Consider the following 21,455-nt stretch of genomic DNA (forward strand, 5'->3'; position numbering starts at 1 on the left):
GGCCAAACGATCCTTCAAAAATACTTTCCCAGGTAATCAAAAGCTGAAAGAGTTCATCACTACTAGACCTTCCTTACAAGAAATGCTCGAGAGTCTTTGAAGTTGAAACAAAAGGACACTAGATAGAAACACAAAAGGATATTAACGTACAAAGTTTCTGGTAAAGGTAAATTTATAGACAAACACAGAATACTGTAATACTGTAACAGTGGTATGTAAACCACTTTTAGTTCTGGTAGAGAAGTCAAAAAAATTATAAGTATGAAAATATGTTAATGGATACACAATATAAAAAGATGTTATTTGTGACATCAAGAACATAAAGTATGGGAGTTGAAATAAAAGAAAAGAGCTTTGCACACAATTTGAAGTTAAGCTGTCATCAGCTTAAAATAGACTGTTACAATTTGAAGATATTTTATATAAGCCCCAAGGTAACTACTAAGAAAATACCTATAAAAGATACACAAAAGAAAATGAGAAAGGAATAAAAGCACATTACTACAAAAAATTCAATGAAACACAAAAAATAGGGACAGAAAAGCAACAAGACAGACAGAAAACAATGAGAAAATAGCAATAGTAAGTCCTTCCCTATCAGTAATTACCTTAAATGTAAATGGATTAAACTCAATAAAAAGACACAAAGTGGCTGAATAGATTTAAAAAAAGAAGATCCAATGCATGCTGTCTAGTGAATCTCATTCAGATTGAAGGACACACACAGGTTCAAGTGCAAGGAGGAAAAAGATACTCCATGCAAATGATAAACAAAATAGAACACGCGCAGGCGTGCTTCTGGCAGACAAGCAGACTTTAGGTCACAAACTGGAACAAGAGATGAAGGAGGACACTATACAATGATAAAGGGTCAATTCACCAGGAACATCTAACAATTATACATATATATGCCACAACATGAGAGCACTCAAATATATGAAACAAACATTGACAGAACTGAAGACAGAAATGATAGCAACACAATAATAGGAGATTTCAAACCCCACTTTTAATAATGGAGAGAGCATCAGAACATTGAGATCAATAAGCAAACAGAGGACTGGAACAATGCTATTTAGATCAAATGGACCTAACAGACAGACAGAACCACCCCACTCGACAACAGCAGCATGGACATTCTTCTCAAGTGCACACAGAACATACTCCAAAACTGATGTTTGGTCATAAAACAAGTCTCAACCAATTTAAGAAGACTGAAATGGTACCAAGTATCTTTTCTAGCTTCAACGAAGCTAGAAACCAATAGCAGAAGGAAAACCGAAAAGTTTGTAAATATGTGGCTCTTAAACAACACTCTTCAACAACTAACAAGTCCAAGAAGAAATCACAAAAGCACAACATACTAAAACTTACAGGGTACAGCAAAAACAGTACTAAAAGGGAAGTTTATTATGGTAAATGCCTAAATTAAAAAAGAGGAAAGATTTCAAATAAATAACCTAACTTTATACCTCAAGGAACTAGAAAAAGAATAATTAAGACTACAGTTAGCACAAGGAAGAAAATAATACAGATTAGAGCAGAAATATACAAAACAGAGAATAGAAAAAAAATCAATGAAACTAACAGTTGGTTTTTCCAAAGCATCAAAAAATTGACAAACCTTTAGCTAGATTAATTTTGAGAAAAAAAGAGAGAAGACTCAAAATGAGAAGTGAAAGAGGAGACATTACAACTAATGTCACAGAAATAAAAAGGGTTATAAGAGATTACTACGAACAATTCTACGCCAACAAATTGGATAACCTGAAAAAAAATGGATAAATTCCTACAAACATACAACCCACCAAGACTGAATCAAGAAAAAATAAAAAGCTTGAACAAACCAATAATAAATAAGATTAAACCAGTAATCAAAAACCTCCCAACAAAGAAAACCCCAGTACCAGACGGCTTCACTGGCGAATTGTATCAAACTTTTCCTTCTTAAATTCTTCCAAAATGAGAAGACAGAAAATTTCCAAATTCATTTTATAACATCAGCATTACCCTGATATCAAAGCCAGAAAAAGACACCACAAGAAAAGAAAACTACAGGTTAATATCCCTGATGAACTTACATGTAAAAATTCTCAACAAAATACCAGCAAACTGAATTCAAGAGTACACTACAAGGACCGTACACCATGACCAAATGGCATTCACGCCTGGGATGCAAGGGTGGTTCAACAGATGTAAATGAACCAATGTGATAACACTACATTAACAGAATCAAGGATAAAAATGACATGATCATCTCAATAGACGCCAAAAAGGCATTTAGCAAAATTTGACACTCTTTCATGATAAAACACTCAAAAAACTAGGAATAGAAGGAAATTAACTCAACATAATAAAGGCCATACATAAAAAGCCCACAGCTAACATCATACTCAATGGTGGAAAACTGAAAGCTTTTCCTCCAAATCAGAAGAAGGCAAAGACGACCACTCTCACCACTTCCATTCAATATAGTACTGAAGTCCCAGCCAGAGGGATTAGACAAGAAAAAGAAAGAAAAGGCATCCCAATCAGAAAGGAAGAAGTAAAATTACCTCTGTTTGCAGATGATATGATCTTGTGGGGAGAAAACTCCAAAGTTTCCACACACAAAAAAAACCTGTTAGAACTAGTAAATGATAGGGCCGGCCCCGTGGCCGAGTGGTTAAGTTTGCACGCTCTGCTTCGGTGGCCCAGGGTTTCGCCAGCTCGGATCCTGGGCATGGACATGGCACCACTCATCAAGTCATGCAGAGGTGGCATCCCACATGCCACAACTGCAAGGACCCACAATTAAAAAAATATACAACTACGTACGGAGGGGTTTTGGGAAGACAAAAGAAAAAATAAAATCTTAAAAAAAAAAAGAACTAATAAATGAATTCAGCAAAGTTGCAGAATACAAAATTAACATACAAATCAGGTTTATTTCTATACACTAACAACAAGCATCTGAAAAGGAAATCAAGAAAACAATCTCATTTACAACAGCATCAAAAAGAATGAAATACTTAGGAATAAACTCAACCTGGGCATGAGTTGAGGCAAAAGATCTGTACCTGAAAACCACAACACACTAATGAAAGAAATTAAAGAAATAAGTAATTGGAAAGATATCTTATGCTCATGGATTAGAAGACTTAATATATTGTCAAAATTTCTGTACTACCCAAAGTGAGCTACAGATTCAATGCTATCCCTATCAAAAGCCAAATGGCATTTTTTGCAGAAATAGAAAAACAATCCTAAAATTGATATGGAACCACAAGAGATCCCAAATAGCCAAAACAATCTTGAGAAAGAAGAATAAAACTGAAAGCATCACACTTCCTGACTTCGAAACATAGTACAAAGCACGTATAAAGTAGAGGAAGATGGGCACAGATGTTAGCTCAGGGCCAGTCTTCTTCAGCAAAGAGGAGGATTGGCAGCAGATGTTAGCTAAGGGCTAATCTTCCTCAAAAAACAAAAATGCTACAGTAATGAAAATAGTATGGCGTTGGCATAAAGACAGATATATAGACCAATGGAAAATAGAGAGCCCAGAAATAAACTCACGCATATACAATCAAATGACCTTCATCAAGGGTGCCAAGACTACACAATGGAGAAATGACTGTTTCTTCAAGAAGTGGTGCTGAGAAAACTGGATATCCACATGCAAAAGAATGAAATTGGACCCTTATCTTACACCATACACAAAGACTTACATAAGACCTGAAACCATAAAACTCCTGGAATAAAACAGGGATAACACTTCTTAACACTGGTTTTGGGAATGGTTTCTTGGCAACAAAAGTAAAAATAGACAAGTGGGACTACATCAAACTAAAAAGCTTTTGCACAGCAAAGGAAACAATAAAGAGAGTGAAAAGGCAACCTATGGAATGGAAGAAACCATATATCTGATAAGGGGTTAATACCCAAAATATCTAAGGAACTCCAACAATTCAATAGCAAAAAAACAAATACCCTGATTAAAGAATGGCCAAAAGACTTGAATAGCCATTTCTCCAAAGAAGATATTCAATGATCAACAGGTACATGAAAAGATGCTCAGCAGCACTGATCATAAGGGGAATGCAAATGAAAACCACGTGAGTTATCACCTCACACTTGTTAGGATGACCATTATTAAAAAAAAAAAAGAAGAGAACACACCAAGTGTTGGCGAGAATGTGGACAAACCAGAACCCTTGTACACTGCTGTAAAACGGGAATGTAAAATGGTGGCAGCTGCTGTGGAAAACACTATGGAAGTTCCCCCAAAAATTAAAAACAGAACTACCATATGATCCAGCAGTCTCACTTTGGGTATTTATGCAAAAGAACAGAAATCAGGATCTTGAAGAGAGATGTGCGCTTTCATATTAACTGCAGCATTGTTCCCAATAGCCAAGATGTGGAAACAACCTAAATGTCTACTGATGGATGAATGAATAAGGAAAATACGGTATAAACACACAATGGAATATTATCCGCTCTTAAAGAAGGAAATCTCGTCTTATGCTACAACGTGGATGAAGCTTGAGGACGTTATGCTAATGAAATAAGCCAGTCACAAAAGGACAAATATTATATGCTTCCACTTCTATAAGGTATCTAAAGTAGTGAAACTCACAGAAGCAGACAGAATGGTGGTTGGCAGGGGCTGGGAGAGAGGAAAATAGGGAGTTGCTATTCATTGGGTACAGAGTTTCAGTCATACAAGATGAAAAAGTTCTAGACATCTGCTATACAGTAATGCACATATAGTTAATACTGTCCTACACACTTAAAAATTTATGAGGGTAGATTTCATGTTTTTTTTTAAATCACAATTTAAAAAAAAGAATGTACTTAGAAAAGCTAAGAACATTGGGGAAAAAATAGTAATAACTGAAGTCTTGCTTTATTAGAAGTTAAAAGTTTTAGAAGGCTTCCTTCATAAAAACCACGTGGTCCTACTACTAGAATTACAGAAAAATCAAAGGGAGAAAAAGAAAAAACCTAAAAATATAAACATTTATGCATATGTGTCATCCATAACCAGTGAGAAAAGAGTGGATTATTTGATAAACGGAGCTGAAAGAATGGTCTCATTTTTTTGGAAAAAATGGTTAGATTCCAAACTTACATCATGTAATGAAATAAATACAATTTTTTTAGCTGGATTAGAGACATACATTTAGTTTACAACAAGTAAGGACTTTAGACTGGCGGGCAGGATATAGAAAACATAGAGTTTTCCTAACTCTTACTACATCTTTCTAAGTCTTCTTTAACACTAAAGTCATATAAAATCTTCAAAGACCATATTCTAGATGAATACAGAAAAACACACTCCAATAGCAAATATAAATACACTGTTTTTCATTTTTACTAAAACCGCTTTATTCTAGTCACAAACGCAGAAGAGAATGGCTGTTCAAAAAAGTAGTATGATATTACCACAGGAACAGCAAACTATTTTAAAGTCTTAAGATATGGCTTAAGTCCAGCTTTGCAAACATAAATGACAAAATGAATCATGCTTCAATGGGATGTTATAAATCCACTAAGAATAACATTTTCAAATAACATATATTGACATGGGAAATACTCCACTCAGTCAGCCAGTCAACAGATACTATGTTGAACCCTGGACTATGTGTCAAAGATAAAATAATGAGCAAGGAAGATATGATCCTTGCCAATCAAGAATCTTCTAGTCAGGGAGAAAGGCAAACAAAGATTACAGTGGTGATATACTTGAAATAAAAGGTACAAGGAGATTTGTAAGTATATAGCAGGGGCACCAATCTACAAGAGTCAGAGAAGCCTTTGTAGGAAATGTGACATTTTAAGCTCAGACCCGAAAGACACATAGGAAGCTCAACCACAGATATGGGCTGAGGTATAAGCACACTGAGCACTCAGCATATAGAAATGCCCAGGGAAGACAGTGGGGTGGAGGGGTGGAAGGAAGACATCCCAAACTGTACATATACTAAAGGCCTAAAGACATCTGCACAGATTAATACTGAAAGTGTATAAAAAAAAATGGTCAGTCCTTAGCCCTGGTTACAGAATAGGACTGTGAGTAATTTCTACTTCTTTTCCATTTTTCTTTCTTTTCTACATTTCCTAAAGTAATCACACATTACCATTTACATTTTTTGACCAAAAAAGCATTATTAAAATAATACTTCACTATTTACCAGCCTTTAGGGAGAGACTGTTTTTGTTAATCTTAGACAAGTCTCTTAAGACCTAATTATTCATTTGGAAAATAAGGCTAATAACATTTAATTTCACAAATTTGCTGATTTGGATCAAACATCATAACATAACGTGCAGGAAAATGATTTTGTAGCTGTGGTTGTTGTACCTAGCTCAGTATCAGAGCCACCAGATAAAGGTATTAAGACAGAATCGAGGGGTGGGAGGTGTGGCAGGACTGGATGGTGGAACAGGAGGATGAAAGTGCATCGCTGATGAAGCTGGTGAGCGAGTTACTGACATGTTGCCACTCCCCTCCAGCAATGACGACAGCCAGTGCCAATCAATCCTGATGTTTTCCTCACTGAGCTTAGACTCAATCTCAGAACCCTTCTCCACATAAGACTCCAGGCAGCCACTGCATATGGCATCCTACTCGAAACCTTCTGCCATCACCAGCCTCAGAATTCCAAACATGAACACAATCGATTCTACCATTTTTTTAAAAATTGGGTTATAAAACTCTCTTCTTTCATTTATATTTTAACTCATATGTTCTGTTTTCTGTTAAAAAGTATATCTTATAGCACTTCTAGACGTTTTGATTTAGTATTCTGGAACCCGACAGAGAATACAGTCACGTGCTGCATAACAACATTCCGGTTGACGAGAGATCACACATACAGTGGTGGTCCCACTAATTAGTACCATCTGGCCTAGGTGTGTAGTAGGCTATACCATCTAGGTTTGTGTAAGTGTGCTCTATGGTGTTCACAAAATGACAAAATCACCTAATGACACATTTCTCAGAACATATCCTCGTCGTTAAGCAACATATGACTGTAATTAAGGGACTACAGTATTTTACAAATAGATTTACATATAGTTACAAATGGGGAAGTCAGATACACACTACAACTTTAGATGAATTGTTGCTTTTTCACACAATGGAAGAAATGAATTTCTTACCTTTCTTCTGGAGTGTCTACGTGAAAGGTTCTCTCTATGACAGTGGTCCACTGGAGACATCTGATAATAAATGTGTTTGGCTTTGGTCGTTCTGTTTTCATTAACTGACATTCTAGAAATAAAATAAAAGGTCTCTTTGAATATTTGAATATATTCATATTTAAATCAAGAAGTAAATAGCTGAGAACTATAGAGTTCTATTCTAAACAAACACTGCAACCTCACAGCTTTCTATGGATCTCCACTCAAGGCTGTTCACAGCCTGACCTCAGTATTCCTTTCCAATTCTATTCATCAGCCAAACTGGACTACTGAACTTTCCCCAAATACGTCTTGCTGTTTCCTATATCTATACCTTTGCTCCAGCTTTCTGACTACCTGGAATGCTTTCCATTTACTTCACCCCTACCCACATGCAATCACCAACAGTCAGAAGAACAGCTATCCTTTAGGGTCCAGATCAAATCCTACTCCTTCTACAAAACCTTTTATAACACCTGGTCCTAGATTGACCCTCCCCCCACCCACATTCTCATACTTATTACTGTATCCCTCATTTTCCACTTAGCATAGACTACCTTATGTTATTATTTATGTTAAGAAGGTAACCTTATCCCTGCCTAGCCTATCAGCCTTTTGACAGTATACACTGCCTAAAACTCTCAGTAATCACAGCCCCTTGAGCCAGTCAGCCAGAAAGTGATAAAATGTGCCAGGGAATAACTAGGAAGACTTCAAAGAAAAGGAGCATAGTGTAGTGGCTAAAAGTATGGACTGAACATCAGTGTGCCTGAATTCAGTTTCTTTTTCCTACCATGAACTATGCAATCCTGGACAAGTGAATTAATCTCTCTTGTCTTCAAGTATTAAATCGGAAAAAATAAGAGTATCTACTTCATAAAATTGGTGTGGGGATTAATAATAAACCAATGCAATACTTACTGTGTGAATCATAATAAGTTTTCAACAAATGTTAGTTATTATTATTAGGTGTACTTTATTTGTTAAAGGTGGACTTTAAATGATACCTGGTATAGGGTAACAAGAGAAAGTAGGGTAGGTTGTCTACCGCCACTGCTCTTTTGAAAGAAACTAGCTGACAAATTCAAAAGGATTTTCTCATTGCTTCTCTGTTTTGTCCCATCTCCATCATTAGCAGCTATCAACTACCATTTCTATGTCTTTATAGGACTAAGTAGGTCATTGATCACATTGGACTAATTCTTTATTGACTCTACACTACAAAACATCGTTCACTCAAGGGTCTCTGCTTAGTCTTCTTCGCTTTCCTAACAAGCTTTCATGGTTTCGGCCATCATCTCTCAGCTTAACCAATATCAAAACACAAACTTCTTTCTATCTTGGATCTCTATTTTATGATATACATGTCTAACTACACAGTAGATATTTCTACCTCGTTGAATTACTGGTACCACACCTAAAACCAAATCCACTATCTTTCCTCCTAAATCTGTTCTTCCTCCTGGCTTTCCCAATTTTTCTATCATCTAGACTGAAAATCTGCAGTGATTTTTTTTTTATATTGGTAGTATTCACCAGTACTACCTGGCTTTTCCATTGATGCAATTCCACTTCAGACTCTCACCGCCCAAGGCCGAAACCTCCCCAGGTGCCATGAAACCAGATCTCCCCACTCAGAGCCGTGGAAGGCTGGGTAAGTACCTGCAGAGAGGAACTGTGTTCTAAGAGACGGCTGAGCTTGTCCACTGTGAGCTCCCGGTCTCCCGCACCCTTGCTCCCCCTGCAAACCCCTGCGGCTGCTTTCTCTACCTCAGATGACAGCACCTCCACCCTTTCAACTGCTCAAGGCAAAAGCCTTGGAATCATTTTTAAGTCCGTCTTCTCTTACATCTCATTCTGGAAATGCTGTTGGCTCCACTTTCAAAATTTATCCAGGATCACTTCTCACCTCTTCCACCACCTGGGAACAAGCCGTCGCTATCCCTCACACGAATACTTCAACAACCTCAGAACAACTTTCTCCTACCCTTCACTGCAGTATGCTCTGGACACATGCAGTCAGAAATCTTCTTAAAATGAATGACTGCAAGAAAAAATCTTGAAACGTTTCCAATTCACTAAGAATAGAAGACGAAGGCCATCACATGATCTACAAAGGCCCCACACGATCCGGGCCTCGCATCCACCCTACTTAAGTTTCTGACCCTCTTTCAGGCCACTCCGCCAGCCACCTGCTTCCCGGCAGCTCCCCGACAGCACGCTGCAAGCTCTCTCCTTAGAGCTTTTCGTCTGGCTGTGCCCTCTGCCTGGCATCCTTTCCCCTCAGACACCCCACAGCTACTTCCTCAACTCTTTCAAGTCTTAGATCAACTCTGACCTGCTACTTAACACTGCAATCGCATCCCTTCCCCAGGACTCCCCTCCCCCTCTTACCTGCTCTACCCTTCATTCCCGACAGTATGTTATCATCTTTGAACGTATCAGATGACTGGCTTAGGATCTTTCTTGTTTACTGTCTGTCTCCTCAACCAGAATCTAAGTTCCACTAATATATTCTTAGCACCCTAGAACGGAGCCTGACACATAGCAGACACTCAATGAATAATGTCTAAATATGTGAATTCTGATAGTAAGAATCTAACAAGAAGGTAATTTTCATGACACAGGAAAGAGGAGAAAATGTCTGAAGCAACTTCCTTACATAGTCAAGAAGGGGGGATTTGCTGGACAAGCAGAGGGCTGCGCCAGTTAGGAGTTCAGGCAGTTTAGTGGTGCAAGAGGAGAGAAGACAGGGCAAAGGGCTCTAATGCTGCGAGTGCACAGATGCAAGTAGGAGTTGGGAGAAATTATTTTCTCATTGCTTCTATTCTTTCAATGAATTAGGATGTAAAGCCATCCTTAAGAACAAGGTTGGAAGAGGACGCACTGGGGCTTGAGAATAGAGAAGATAGGTAACAGCCCTGTAGGAGAATGGAGGAGCAAATGGACTAGGGAAATCGACCAAGACTGCTGTTCAGCACTAAGGGCCCACTGGAAGTGAATTACCAAGAATTTAAAGTATCAGGAATCATGTTGTACATTTCTCCCCAGATACATTCAGCGGCATGGGTGCAGATGGGGGACACGAAGACTGGATTTGAGCAAAGCTGTAAGTTAACCAAGCAAGTCTGACAAAGCAAGAAAGTGGAACAGAACAGAGGATGTAAGACAAGGGAGCGGTTTAGACAATCAACTAAGGAATTTAAAATGGAGGGAAGTGAGAACCTGGTGGTGCACAAAATAATGAAAAAGTGGCAGAAGCAGTGGATCATAAAATCCACTGTTTCACAGTTAAATCTTGTACAGCAATATACTTTTTGAAATGTGAATGTTAAAGAAATACCAAATATAATATGCTGATTTTTATTTTTTGTTTGACATATGAAAGCTTTAAAATATCCAAGATATTATACCAATAAAGAACCGCATAGTTTCCTCTGACTTACTCTGCCCATGAAGCACAGACCCAATCTGAGTCTCTCTGAAGCCCACTGTCCTTTCCCATTTCCTTCTTTACAAAACTCCTAGTAAGTTTCCAGTCGGTGTTCACTATACCGTTTTACAGGTTCACTATACTGCCTTAGGGTATATGTGTAACATATACAAAAATATATGTTAATTTGATGTCCTTGCTAGATAAATTACTTAAAAGTTAGGAATTATATGCATAACTCTTACTCATAGCACCTACGACAGTGACACCACGTAAGGGTACTTCGTAAATACTTGATGACTGAGTAATTGGCTAATTGGCTTTTAATGTAAAGAATGGAGGACAGACATTTAAAAGAGAGCCAGGCCTTACAAAAGTACTCGAAAAAAGGGGAGAATAGAAAAGGAAAGAAAGAATGCCCACTCCTACGTTCACCTATTTCAGTTTTACTTAAGTTTCCCATGATGGTGATGTCAAGGTAACTAAGATAAGAGACTTTAAAATTAGAACACCAGACTCAAACCCTACCTCCATGACACAGTATCTGCTGTGAGATCCTAGGCAAAGAGCTTTGCATCACTAAGCCCCTAGGTTCCCATCTTTAAAAACACTACTAGGAATTAAAGTAAAACTTTAAAGGAAGCATATTTTCAATACTATACCTAATTTAAGTTTAAATGCTAAAATTTAAAGAACTTCTCAACACTATAATTTTAAGCTACTTGAAATACTACATATAAGGGGCCAGCCCAATGGAGTAGTCGTTAAGTTTGCACGCTCCACTTTGGTGGCCTGGGGTTCACAGGCCCAGATCCCAGGCACAGATCTACACACCACTCATCAAGCCTTGCTGTGGTGGCATCCCACAGACAAACTAGAGGAAGACTGGCATAGACATTAGCTCAGTGACCATCTCCATCAAGCAAAAAGCAGAAGATTGGCAACAGATGTGAGCTCAGGGCCAATCTTCCTCACCAAAAAAAATACTACATATGAGATTCTAAGCAATTATCAATTACTGTAATTTACAAAAATTATAATAAAAGTGATTACTTTAATTATCATTCCCAAGCAGACCACTAACAAGGAATTGTTTAGAAAAGAATCAGTGGTTAAGTTTGCGAGCTCCACTTTGGCAGCCCAGGGTTTCGCTGGTTCGGATCCTGGGCACGGACATGGCACGGCTCATCAGGCCATGCTGAGGCAGTGTCCCACATAGCACAACCAGAGGCGCTCACAGCTAGAATATACAACTATGTACTGGGGGGCTTTGGGGAGAAGAAGAAGAAGAAGAAGAAAAAAAGATTGGCAACAGATGTTAGCCCAGGCGAATCTTTAAAAAAAAAAAAAAAAAAAAGAATCAAATTTTGTATTTACATATAGGATAGTTTTAGAAAAATATTAAAATAATAACGCAATGACTTAAGTAGTTATGCAGAACTTGGCTGTTCTGACTAAATATGCTAAGTACTCATGGACTCAACAACATAAATGAAATGCCAATTATGGGACAAGCACTATGCAAGATTCTGGACACAGTGAGTAAGAAAAATGAGCTAAGAAACTCTACAAGCTTACAGCACACCCCAAACTTCATTATTAATCATGCTACATGTGTAATTATAAAGCAGTAACTCACTAACGGTACAAAGGTTTTAGTCAGGTCCTCCTGAAGCCTCTAGTTCAACAAAAATGTTACATGTAGTTATGAACAAGTAGTATAATGCAAATAAACCTAGATTTTATAGGTTTCAATATGAAATACTCTATAAATGAATCCAATTTCTAAGTAATACCCATTCGTCTGAGACTGTAGAAGAGAGAACTGGCTACCAAAAGCTAGTTCAAAATATTCAAGTGGTAGTTGTGTCAACACCAAGAGAAGAGAACACTCTCCCACAACGTCTCAGGGTTTACCGCTGTAGATAAACAAATGTCATCAGAGTTGAATCCGAATTCAAAACAAGTGAAAATTTAAATTATCATGTTAAAACAAGCGAGCCAGTAAACAGAGAAACTTTTGAGTCCTTTTATGTTAGCCGTGATATGCAATCATGAACGCATCTGGCAGTCCTTTGTAAACTGAAGAAATACATGCCACAAAGTTATCAGAACATGGTTCATGTCTGAAAACTTTTATTCTTAGAAGAGACTAATTCTTAAAGAGAATTCTTAATGGACACGGTGATTAATAAATAGATCAGACAGTACTTCTTTAGAAGAATATTTTCCTTTAGTTATGTAAAGATTCCCAATTCAAGGTAGGCCAATAAAATTTAAAAACAAAAGTGGAAATTTTAGATAGAGTTTCTAAAAAGCTATTAACCAAGTGACTATCTGTGACTCCCAGAACCGTTTAATGCAAGTGCTCCTATAGAAAATGCGAGGGAGCTAACTTTTAATATAACATAACTTATGATACTTTTCAGTAGAGTGTTAGTTACACTGGTACTTAAATTAGATAGTTATACTAGTTAAACTCATCTGATCAAGTTAAACCACAAGCTAAATTTCAAACATTCTGCCTACTCTACCATTCTGAACCACAGAAGACCAAGTTTATCCAAAGCTGTAATTACTCTCTAAACCTGAAAGCCAATTAAATTAGGGACTGCAACATGTCAGATCACAAAAACATACACTGTGGCTGGCCCAGTGGCGTAGTGATGAAGTTCAAGTGCTCTGCCTCAGTGGGGTTCGTGGGTTCAATCCCGGGTGCGAACCTCACACCACTGAACAAGGCACGCTGCTGCGGTGTCCCACATACAAAACAGAGGAAGATGGCACAAATGTAGCTCAGCAAAAATCTTCCTCAACCAAAAAGAGGAAGACTGGCAACAGATGTAGCTCAGGGCCAATCTTCCTCACTAAAAAATAAAAAAATAAATTCTACTAACATTCAATACAAGAAACAAAGGCATAGTAATAGATTCCACTTATAATTAAATCACATAACCAAATAATGCTAACTGTGAGTTATAATGCCCATAAAGCGAGTTTATTTTAAAGTCCCCAGTATAATATACTATTGTGGATATTCTTTGAAAGGGGTAAAAAGCATTTCTTTCTTTTGTTTAAATTTTTACTATCCAGGAGCAAAAAAGCATAGTGCCCAATTAAGACTCGACAAACAACCTTCAAGAGACGAGTTCAATCCACTGAGAGGGAGGTGTCCTGGGGGCAAGTGCCTGGTGAGAAGAGTAAGTCCACAGGGGCTGTCTGCTCAGTGATCACTGTGTCAGGCACTGCACCCACTGGTGGTTCCTAAATGTTACTTGTTTCACCCAAAGGACAAACCTACGAGGTGTTGCGTGACTATCGTCCGTTTTACAAGTGAGCAAACTGAGACTGAGACTAGCTACATAACTTGCCCCAAAACACACAGCGTGCAAGTAACTCTATAAGGATTTGCCCCCTGACCTATCTGACTCCAAATTCCATGCTCTTCTGGAAAGGATATACTGCTAGGAAACCCGCCTCAAACAATCAGTAATCATCTGTCAAAGTGAGGTGACTGCCCCCACCCTCTCCCACACATTCCACATACCTTCCCAGGGCTTGGCCCTCTCCCTGTAGGACACTGTCTCCTACAAAGAAATTCAGGATAATTTTCACCTGATACCAATGTTTGCCCCAGCTCTGAACACAGCAGAGGGATGGTTAAAGAGGATTATCCCCTGGTGGGACCCTAATCCTGGCATGCAACCAAAGTAGGGGTGGAGATAGAGGACATGTAACTCTTCTAGGCTAGAAGAGGCTTAAGAGACACACTCATCAAACGCCACGTGCAGTCCTTAACACAGGCTGCTTTAAACAAGCCCACTGTAAATTGTAAAAGATATTTTAGGTGACAACTGGGGAAATATGAGTATGAATTCGTATTAGACAATATTAAATATTTCTAAATTTTATTGGGTGTGATAATGGTATAGGAATTACATACGAAAATGTCCTTATTGTTTAGAGATTCCTACTCAAGAATTCAGGGATAAAATGTCACAATTATCACAATTTACTTTAAATATTTTAACAAAAGATGATGCAAATATGGTAAAATGTTAACTGTTAAGTCTAGGTAATGAATATATGAGAGTTCAACAAGCTATTTTCTCTCTTTATCTATATGTCTGAAATTTTTAATAAAAAGATAGAAAATCCTTCCAAAATAATATTAGGTTCTTTCCTCAAAGTATGTACCAAAATAAACTAGACAAGGCTGAAACAGTTGAATGTTGAAAACAAAATTACTATTATATTTTCTTTTGGGTGAGGAGCTAACATCTGTTGCCAATCTTCTTCTTTTTGCTTGAGGAAGACTGGCCCTGAGCTAACATCTGTGCCAATCTTCCTCTATTTCATATATGGGATGCTACCTCAGCATGGCTTGAAGAGCAATGTATAGGTCCACACTCAGGATCCGAACCCATGAACCCCAGACCACTGAAGTGGAGCATGTGAACTTAACCACTATGCCACCAGGCTGGCCCTAAGAAAATTATTTTTAAAACATAAAATACATAGATGAATATCTAAAATAAAGACACTTCTAGTTAATGAAACTCATTTAACACAAGTGAAACTTCAGAGTATTTCACTGGAAATTGAAGTTTAAAGGTATTACTGCTGGCATAATCAGTTTACTTCATATCAGTTATAATTGACAACTTAAATGCCTCAAGCTTCTGTGTGCAAGAATGGGACAATTCCTACTCACGTATCTTTACAGCCACTTATCAATGTTTACCAGGGTGAGCAGACAATAAATATGCATATAGATCAAGATGCACGTGCACTGAACACTGCTCTCTCGCCCCCTAATTGCTCCTGTCACTCAAAACCATCACCTGCAAGAGTGGCCTTTGCTGTTGTTACCAATACTTAACCAATGATCAAAGCTGTAGTTTCCCCCACTCTCCTGAAATCTACTCATCGGTATCTTGTCTTTGTTCTCATTTTCATTGCTTGCTACACCTGATAGCCTGGGCCCCCTCCTTTGAGGCACTCCCCTTTGGCCCCCATGACACTGATCGGCCTGCTTCTGCTTCCAACTCTCTCACCTTCACCAGTCTTCTTTCCTGGGCCTCTTCCTCTGAACTGAGCTGCTCCCTTAGGCTCAGACCATTGTGGTAAGCTTTTCTTTTATGAAAATTTTGTCCTTAGTAAATTTAGACGTTCATCAAACAAATACTCATTGTGTGTCCACAGTATGCCAAGCCACAACCAGACACTGGGAATACAGCAGTGAACAAAACAAAGTCTCTATTTTTCATAAAGTTTATATTTTTGGTGAGGGGATAACTAGTCAAGCCATAAACAAGTAAAACAGTTAATTTATAACATAATAGGTGCTTATAAGTATCATGAAGAAAAATTAGGGCAATGATTTAAAAATAACAGGGAGGTGGTTACTATTTTAGAAAGAATGGTTAGAAAGGGTGCCTCTCCATGAAATGACGGACCAATGCAGGTCTCTGTGGGTGAGCGATCTGGGTGGAAGGCACAGCAAGTGCAAAGACCAAGAGCAGGAGGAAGCCCACAGGCACGTCTGAGAAAGAGCCAGGAGTCCAGTGGGACTGGCGTAAAGTAAGCTAGGGAAATGGCAGGAGATGAGGTCAGAAAGACCTTCAATGACCTGGTAAGGATTCTGGACCTAATTCCAGGAGGCTCTCTCATGGCTTTGCCTCGATGATCACCTGACATTTGATGACTGTCAAACCTGCACCTCCAGTGCCAGCCCTTCCATCAAGCACCACATCCATACGGCAAAACTGGCACCTCTCTTTCAAGGCTCTCTTATCTCCTTCTTAACATATCTAACAGGGGTTTGTTTTCTTATCTTCCAAACTGCAAATTACCACATCAACAGTGTTTCCATTCATTTTATTTCTGTATCATTTTCCCAATCACTCAAGGAACATCCCACAGTCATCTCTGACCCCTTTCAACCCACGGCCATGGCTGCAATGTTCATCGTACCAGTTCTTTCAGAATGTCTCTTAAACCATTGCTTCTTTTCACTGCTGTCACCAAACCAGAGACCTTACTACCAAACTCTGGATCTCTGAAACGGCCTCCCAGCTGGTCTCCCTTTCTCCAGCCTTCTCCCCGTCCAAAGTGTCCACCATACTACTGGCCTGATTAGTCTTACTCAAACTCTTATTGCACAGGACGTTCTCCTCAAAAGCACACTACCCTCTGCAGACACAGTTCAAATTCCCTCGTCTGACTTTCAAAGCCATTCTGTCTGACTCTGGAAGGCCAGAGAGTGACATCAGCATCATGGCAGAGTGACCTCTCCCTTGGACTCTCCCCACTAAAATACAACCAAAAGGACATTCAAACACCAACAGAGGACACACACACAGCAAAAAAGATGTCTGAGAGACCCAGGCAGCCATATGTCTGAAGGTGGTGGTGGGGCTGGATCCTCCAGAGGAAGTAAAAGCTGATTGGCAGGAGCTCCGCAGAGAGAGGGGCCACGGCTTCGGGAGGCGCACAGCTGAGGGGAGGTGCCTATCCCTGCCTAGCACTCCAGCCCCATGATCGCCCGGGGTGCGGGGCAGAGAGGAAGGGGCGGGCTGGGGGGAGGTGCACGGCTGAGGAGAGGCACCCCTCTTTGCCCAGCGCTCCAGCCCCACAATCACCTGGGGCACGTCACAGAGAGGGATGGGCCGGTTGGGGGTGCCCAGTGAGTGCCGAGAGCACCACGCAGAGAGAGGCAGTGGTTTGGGGAGGCACGCAGGTATAAGAAAGTGGTCCTTACCCCACCTGGCACTCCAGTCCTGCAATTGCTAAGAGCTCTGCACAGAGAGAGAAGTGGAGGCGGGGGAAGCACAAAGGAAGGAGAGTACCCCTCTTCCCGCCCAGTGCTCCAGATCTGCCATTGGCCAGAGTGTCACACAGTCATAAAAGCAGCCAGTGGTCCGAGCTGGGGAGCCCCTGATCATGCTGGGCCCAGAAAACACAGTGCCTGATACCCATCCAGTGGAGGCATGTGGCAGCAGTAACCAGATAATACCACCGTGCGGAGGCAAAAATCCACACCATCAAGCAGTATGAGGAAGTATATTAAATCTGCAGACCAGAAGGAAAATGACAAGTACCCAGAAGCCAACCCTGAAGATACAGAAATCCATAACCTAAACGACAAGGAATTAAAAATAGCTATGCTAAAAAAACTCAGCAAGTTACAAGAAAACACAGAAAGACAAATTGACGAACTCAGGAGCTTCTTCACAAAAGAGACTGACACTATAAAGAAGAATCAATCTGAACTGTTGGAGATGAAAAACACAATGAATGAGAGTTAGAAAAATATGGACTTCCTAAACAACAAAACTGACAATATGGAAGACCGAATTAGCAATTTAGAAGACAATACTACAGAAATGCTTCAGAGGGAGGAGAAGAGAGAACTAAGACTAAAAAGAAATGAAGAAGCTCTCAGAGAAATATCCTACTCAATGAGGAAATGCAACATAAGGATTATAGATATTCAAGAGGGGGAAGAAAAGGAGAATGGAGCAGAAAGCTTGTTCAAAGAAATAATAGTGGAGAATTTCACAAACCTGGTGAAGAACATGGAAATCCACATGAGAGAGGCTACCAGACCTCACAATTATGTTAATGTAAAAAGACCTACTGCAAGGCATATAGTAGTAAGCTGACAAAAGTCAATGACAAAGAAAAAGTATCATGGGCAGCAAGGCAGAAGAAAATAACTTACAAAGGAACCCCTATCAGGCTTTCAGTGGATTTCTGAGCAGAAACCTTACAGGCTAGGACAGAGTGGAATGATACATTCAAAATCCTGAAAGACAAAAACTTTAAGCCAAGAATATCTAGCGAAATCTCCTTTAGATATGACAGAGAAATAAAAACTTTCCCAGATAAACAAAAGGGAGTTCATCGCCAAAGACCCCCCAACAAGAAATCCTCAAGAAGGTCCTGCTACCTGAAAGGAAAAGAGAAAAAACTAACAGGAAAGGGCCTACAAAGCCCCAAGCAAGGAGATGAATAGGTATGCAACAATCAGAAATCAGGAGCTCTCTATCAGATCAGGTTGGTAACACTTAACTTTTACATCAAGGATAAAGAAAAGGAAAACACCAAAATAAAAATTATCTCATCATTTTAACCACAAACTCACAACACAAGATGGAATAAGATATGACAAAAATAACTTAGAAGGGAAAAGGAAAGGGATGGAATCAGGATAGTCTAAGGAAATGAGGCAATCAGAAAATGAACTATCTCATCTTCAAGACATTTTTACGAACCTGATGATATCCACTAAACAAATAATTAGAACAGAGACATATACGATAAACAAGGAGAAAATGAAGAAAACCAACATAGAAAACTACCTAATCAAATCAGTAGCCCAATATACATGGGATGAGAAACAAAGGATATATAGAAGAACCAGAAAACATGCAATAAGATGGCAGCATTAAGCCCTCATATATCAATAATCACTCTAAACGTAAATGGACTGAACTATCCAATCAAAAGACACACAGAGTGGCAGGATGGATTAAAGAACAAGACCCAACAATATGTTGCCTCCAGAAAACACATATCAACTCTAGAGACAAACACAGACTCAGAGTGAAGGGATAGAAGACAATACTCCAAGCTAATGGCAAAAAAGAGAAAGCAGGTGTTGCCATACTTACATCAGACAAAGTAGACTTCAAGATAAAACTGGTAAAGAGAGATATAGAGGGGCACCGTTTAACAATAAAAGGCACAACACTTACAAATATACATGCACCCAACACAGGAGCACCAGAGTACATAAAGCAACTATTAACAAACCTAAAAGGAGATATCAACAACAACACAGTAATAGTAGGGGACCTCAACACCCTACTTACTTCAATAGATTGATCATCCAGACAAAAAGCCAAGATGCAGATAGAATTAAATGAAAAACTAGACCAGATGAACTTAATAGACATATAAAGAGTACTCTGTCCAAAAACAGCAGAATATACATTCTTCTCAAGCGCACATGGAATATTCTCAAGGATAGACCATATGTTGGGAAACAAGGCAAACCTCAATAAATTTAAGAAGATTGAAATCATATCTACTATCGTCTCTGACCATAATGCCATGAAACTAGAAATCAACTACAAGAAAAAAATGGGGAAAGGAACAAAAATGTGGAGAATAAACAACACGCTACTGAACAACCAATGGGTTGTCGAAGAAATAAAGGGAGAAATAAAAAAATATTTGGAGACAAATGAGAATGAAAACACACCATACCAACTCATATGAGACGCAGCAAAAGTGGTCCTAAGAGGGAAATTTATAGCAATACAGGTCCTCATTAACACACAAGAAAAAAGCTCAAAGAAACAATCTTAAACTACACCTAACAGAATTAAAAAAGAAGAACAAACAAAACCCAAACTCAGCAGAAGGAGGGAAATAATAAAAATTAGAGCAGAGAAATAAATGAAATTGAAACAAAAAAGACTGCAAAAAGGATCAATGAAACAAGGAGTTGATTCTTTGAGAAGATAATAAAATTGACAAACCCTTAGCCAGACTCATTAAGAAAAAAAGAAAGAAGCCTCAAATAAATAAAATTAGAAGTGAAAGAGGAGAAATTACAACAGATACCACAGAAATACAGAAGATTATAAGAGAATATTATGAAAAACTATATGCCAACAAACTGGACAATCTAGAAGAAACGGATAAATTCTTAGACTCTTACAACCTCCCAAAACTGAATCAAGAAGAAATAGAGAATCTGAATAGACCAATCACAAGTAAAGAGATTGAAACAGTAATCAAAAATCTCCCCAAAAATAAAAGTCCAGGACCAGACGGCTTCTTGGGAGAATTCTACCAAACATTCAAAGAAGATTCATTACCTATTCTTCTCAAACTATTCCAAAAGATTGAGGAAGATGGAAATATTCCTAACATTCTACAAGGCTAACATCACCCTAATCCCAAAGCCAGACAAGGACAACACAAAGAAGGAAAATTACAGGTCAATATCACTGATGAACATAGATGCAAAAATCCTCAACAAAATATTGGTAAACCGAATATAGCAATACATTAAAAAGATCATATACCATGATCAAGTGGGATTCATACCAGGGACACAGGGATGTTCAATATCAGCAAATCAATCAATGTGCTACATCACATTAATAAAATGAGGAACAAAAACCACATGGTCATCTCCACAGATGCAGAGAAAGCATTTGACAAGATCCAACATCCATTCATGACAAAAACTCTCAATAAAATGGGTATAGAAGGAATGTACCTCAACATAATAAAGGCCATATATGACAAAGCCACAGCCAACATCATACTGAATGGGGAAAAACGGAACGCCATCCCCCTGAGAACAGGAACAAGACAAGGATGCCCACTATCACCACTCTTACTCAACACAGTACTGGAGGCTTTGCCTACAGCAATTAAGCAAGAGAAAGGAATAAAAGAAATACAAATCGGTACTGAAGGCTTTCAGCAGATACAGATACATATTTATGTGTAAATAAATCCTAATAACATCAATTGGGAAAAAATTGAAAGCCTAATCAAATTCTTGATTGCACAGCTATGGATCTAACACTTTTTCCTTAGGAAAATTGATAGAAATAATTAGATTTATAGAAGAGTTAAAAGATTTTTTTCCTTGGAGAAAAATTAAAAGGTAGGCCTATCCATTCAGAGTAAAGTACAGAATTGTCCAAAAAAACCAACGAATTTTGGAGGACTGTAAACAAACAATCCTAATAATTTCATTAAAAACATACGCAAAGATAACCAAAGAGTCATTATTAGTATCTGACCCATCTGGAAAACAGTC

At 38.6% G+C, this 21,455-nt stretch overlaps 1 protein-coding gene across 5 annotated transcripts in view; it reads right to left on the minus strand.

Moving 5' to 3' along the window:
- The window catches only part of AKT3 (AKT serine/threonine kinase 3), a 328,499-nt gene that overhangs the window by 155,856 nt on the left and 151,188 nt on the right, over positions 1 to 21,455 (minus strand). For all 5 annotated transcript variants that reach the window (XM_070501391.1, XM_044762924.2, XM_044762927.2 and 2 more), the window contains one exon: positions 7,150 to 7,261. In XM_070501391.1, coding sequence (XP_070357492.1) covers positions 7,150 to 7,250 — 101 coding nt within the window. In that variant the 5' untranslated portion in view covers positions 7,251 to 7,261. The remainder of the gene's footprint in view (positions 1 to 7,149; positions 7,262 to 21,455) is intronic.

Source organism: Equus asinus, chromosome 30 (assembly GCF_041296235.1).
Source record: "Equus asinus isolate D_3611 breed Donkey chromosome 30, EquAss-T2T_v2, whole genome shotgun sequence".
NCBI classification, from domain to species: Eukaryota; Metazoa; Chordata; class Mammalia; order Perissodactyla; family Equidae; genus Equus; species Equus asinus.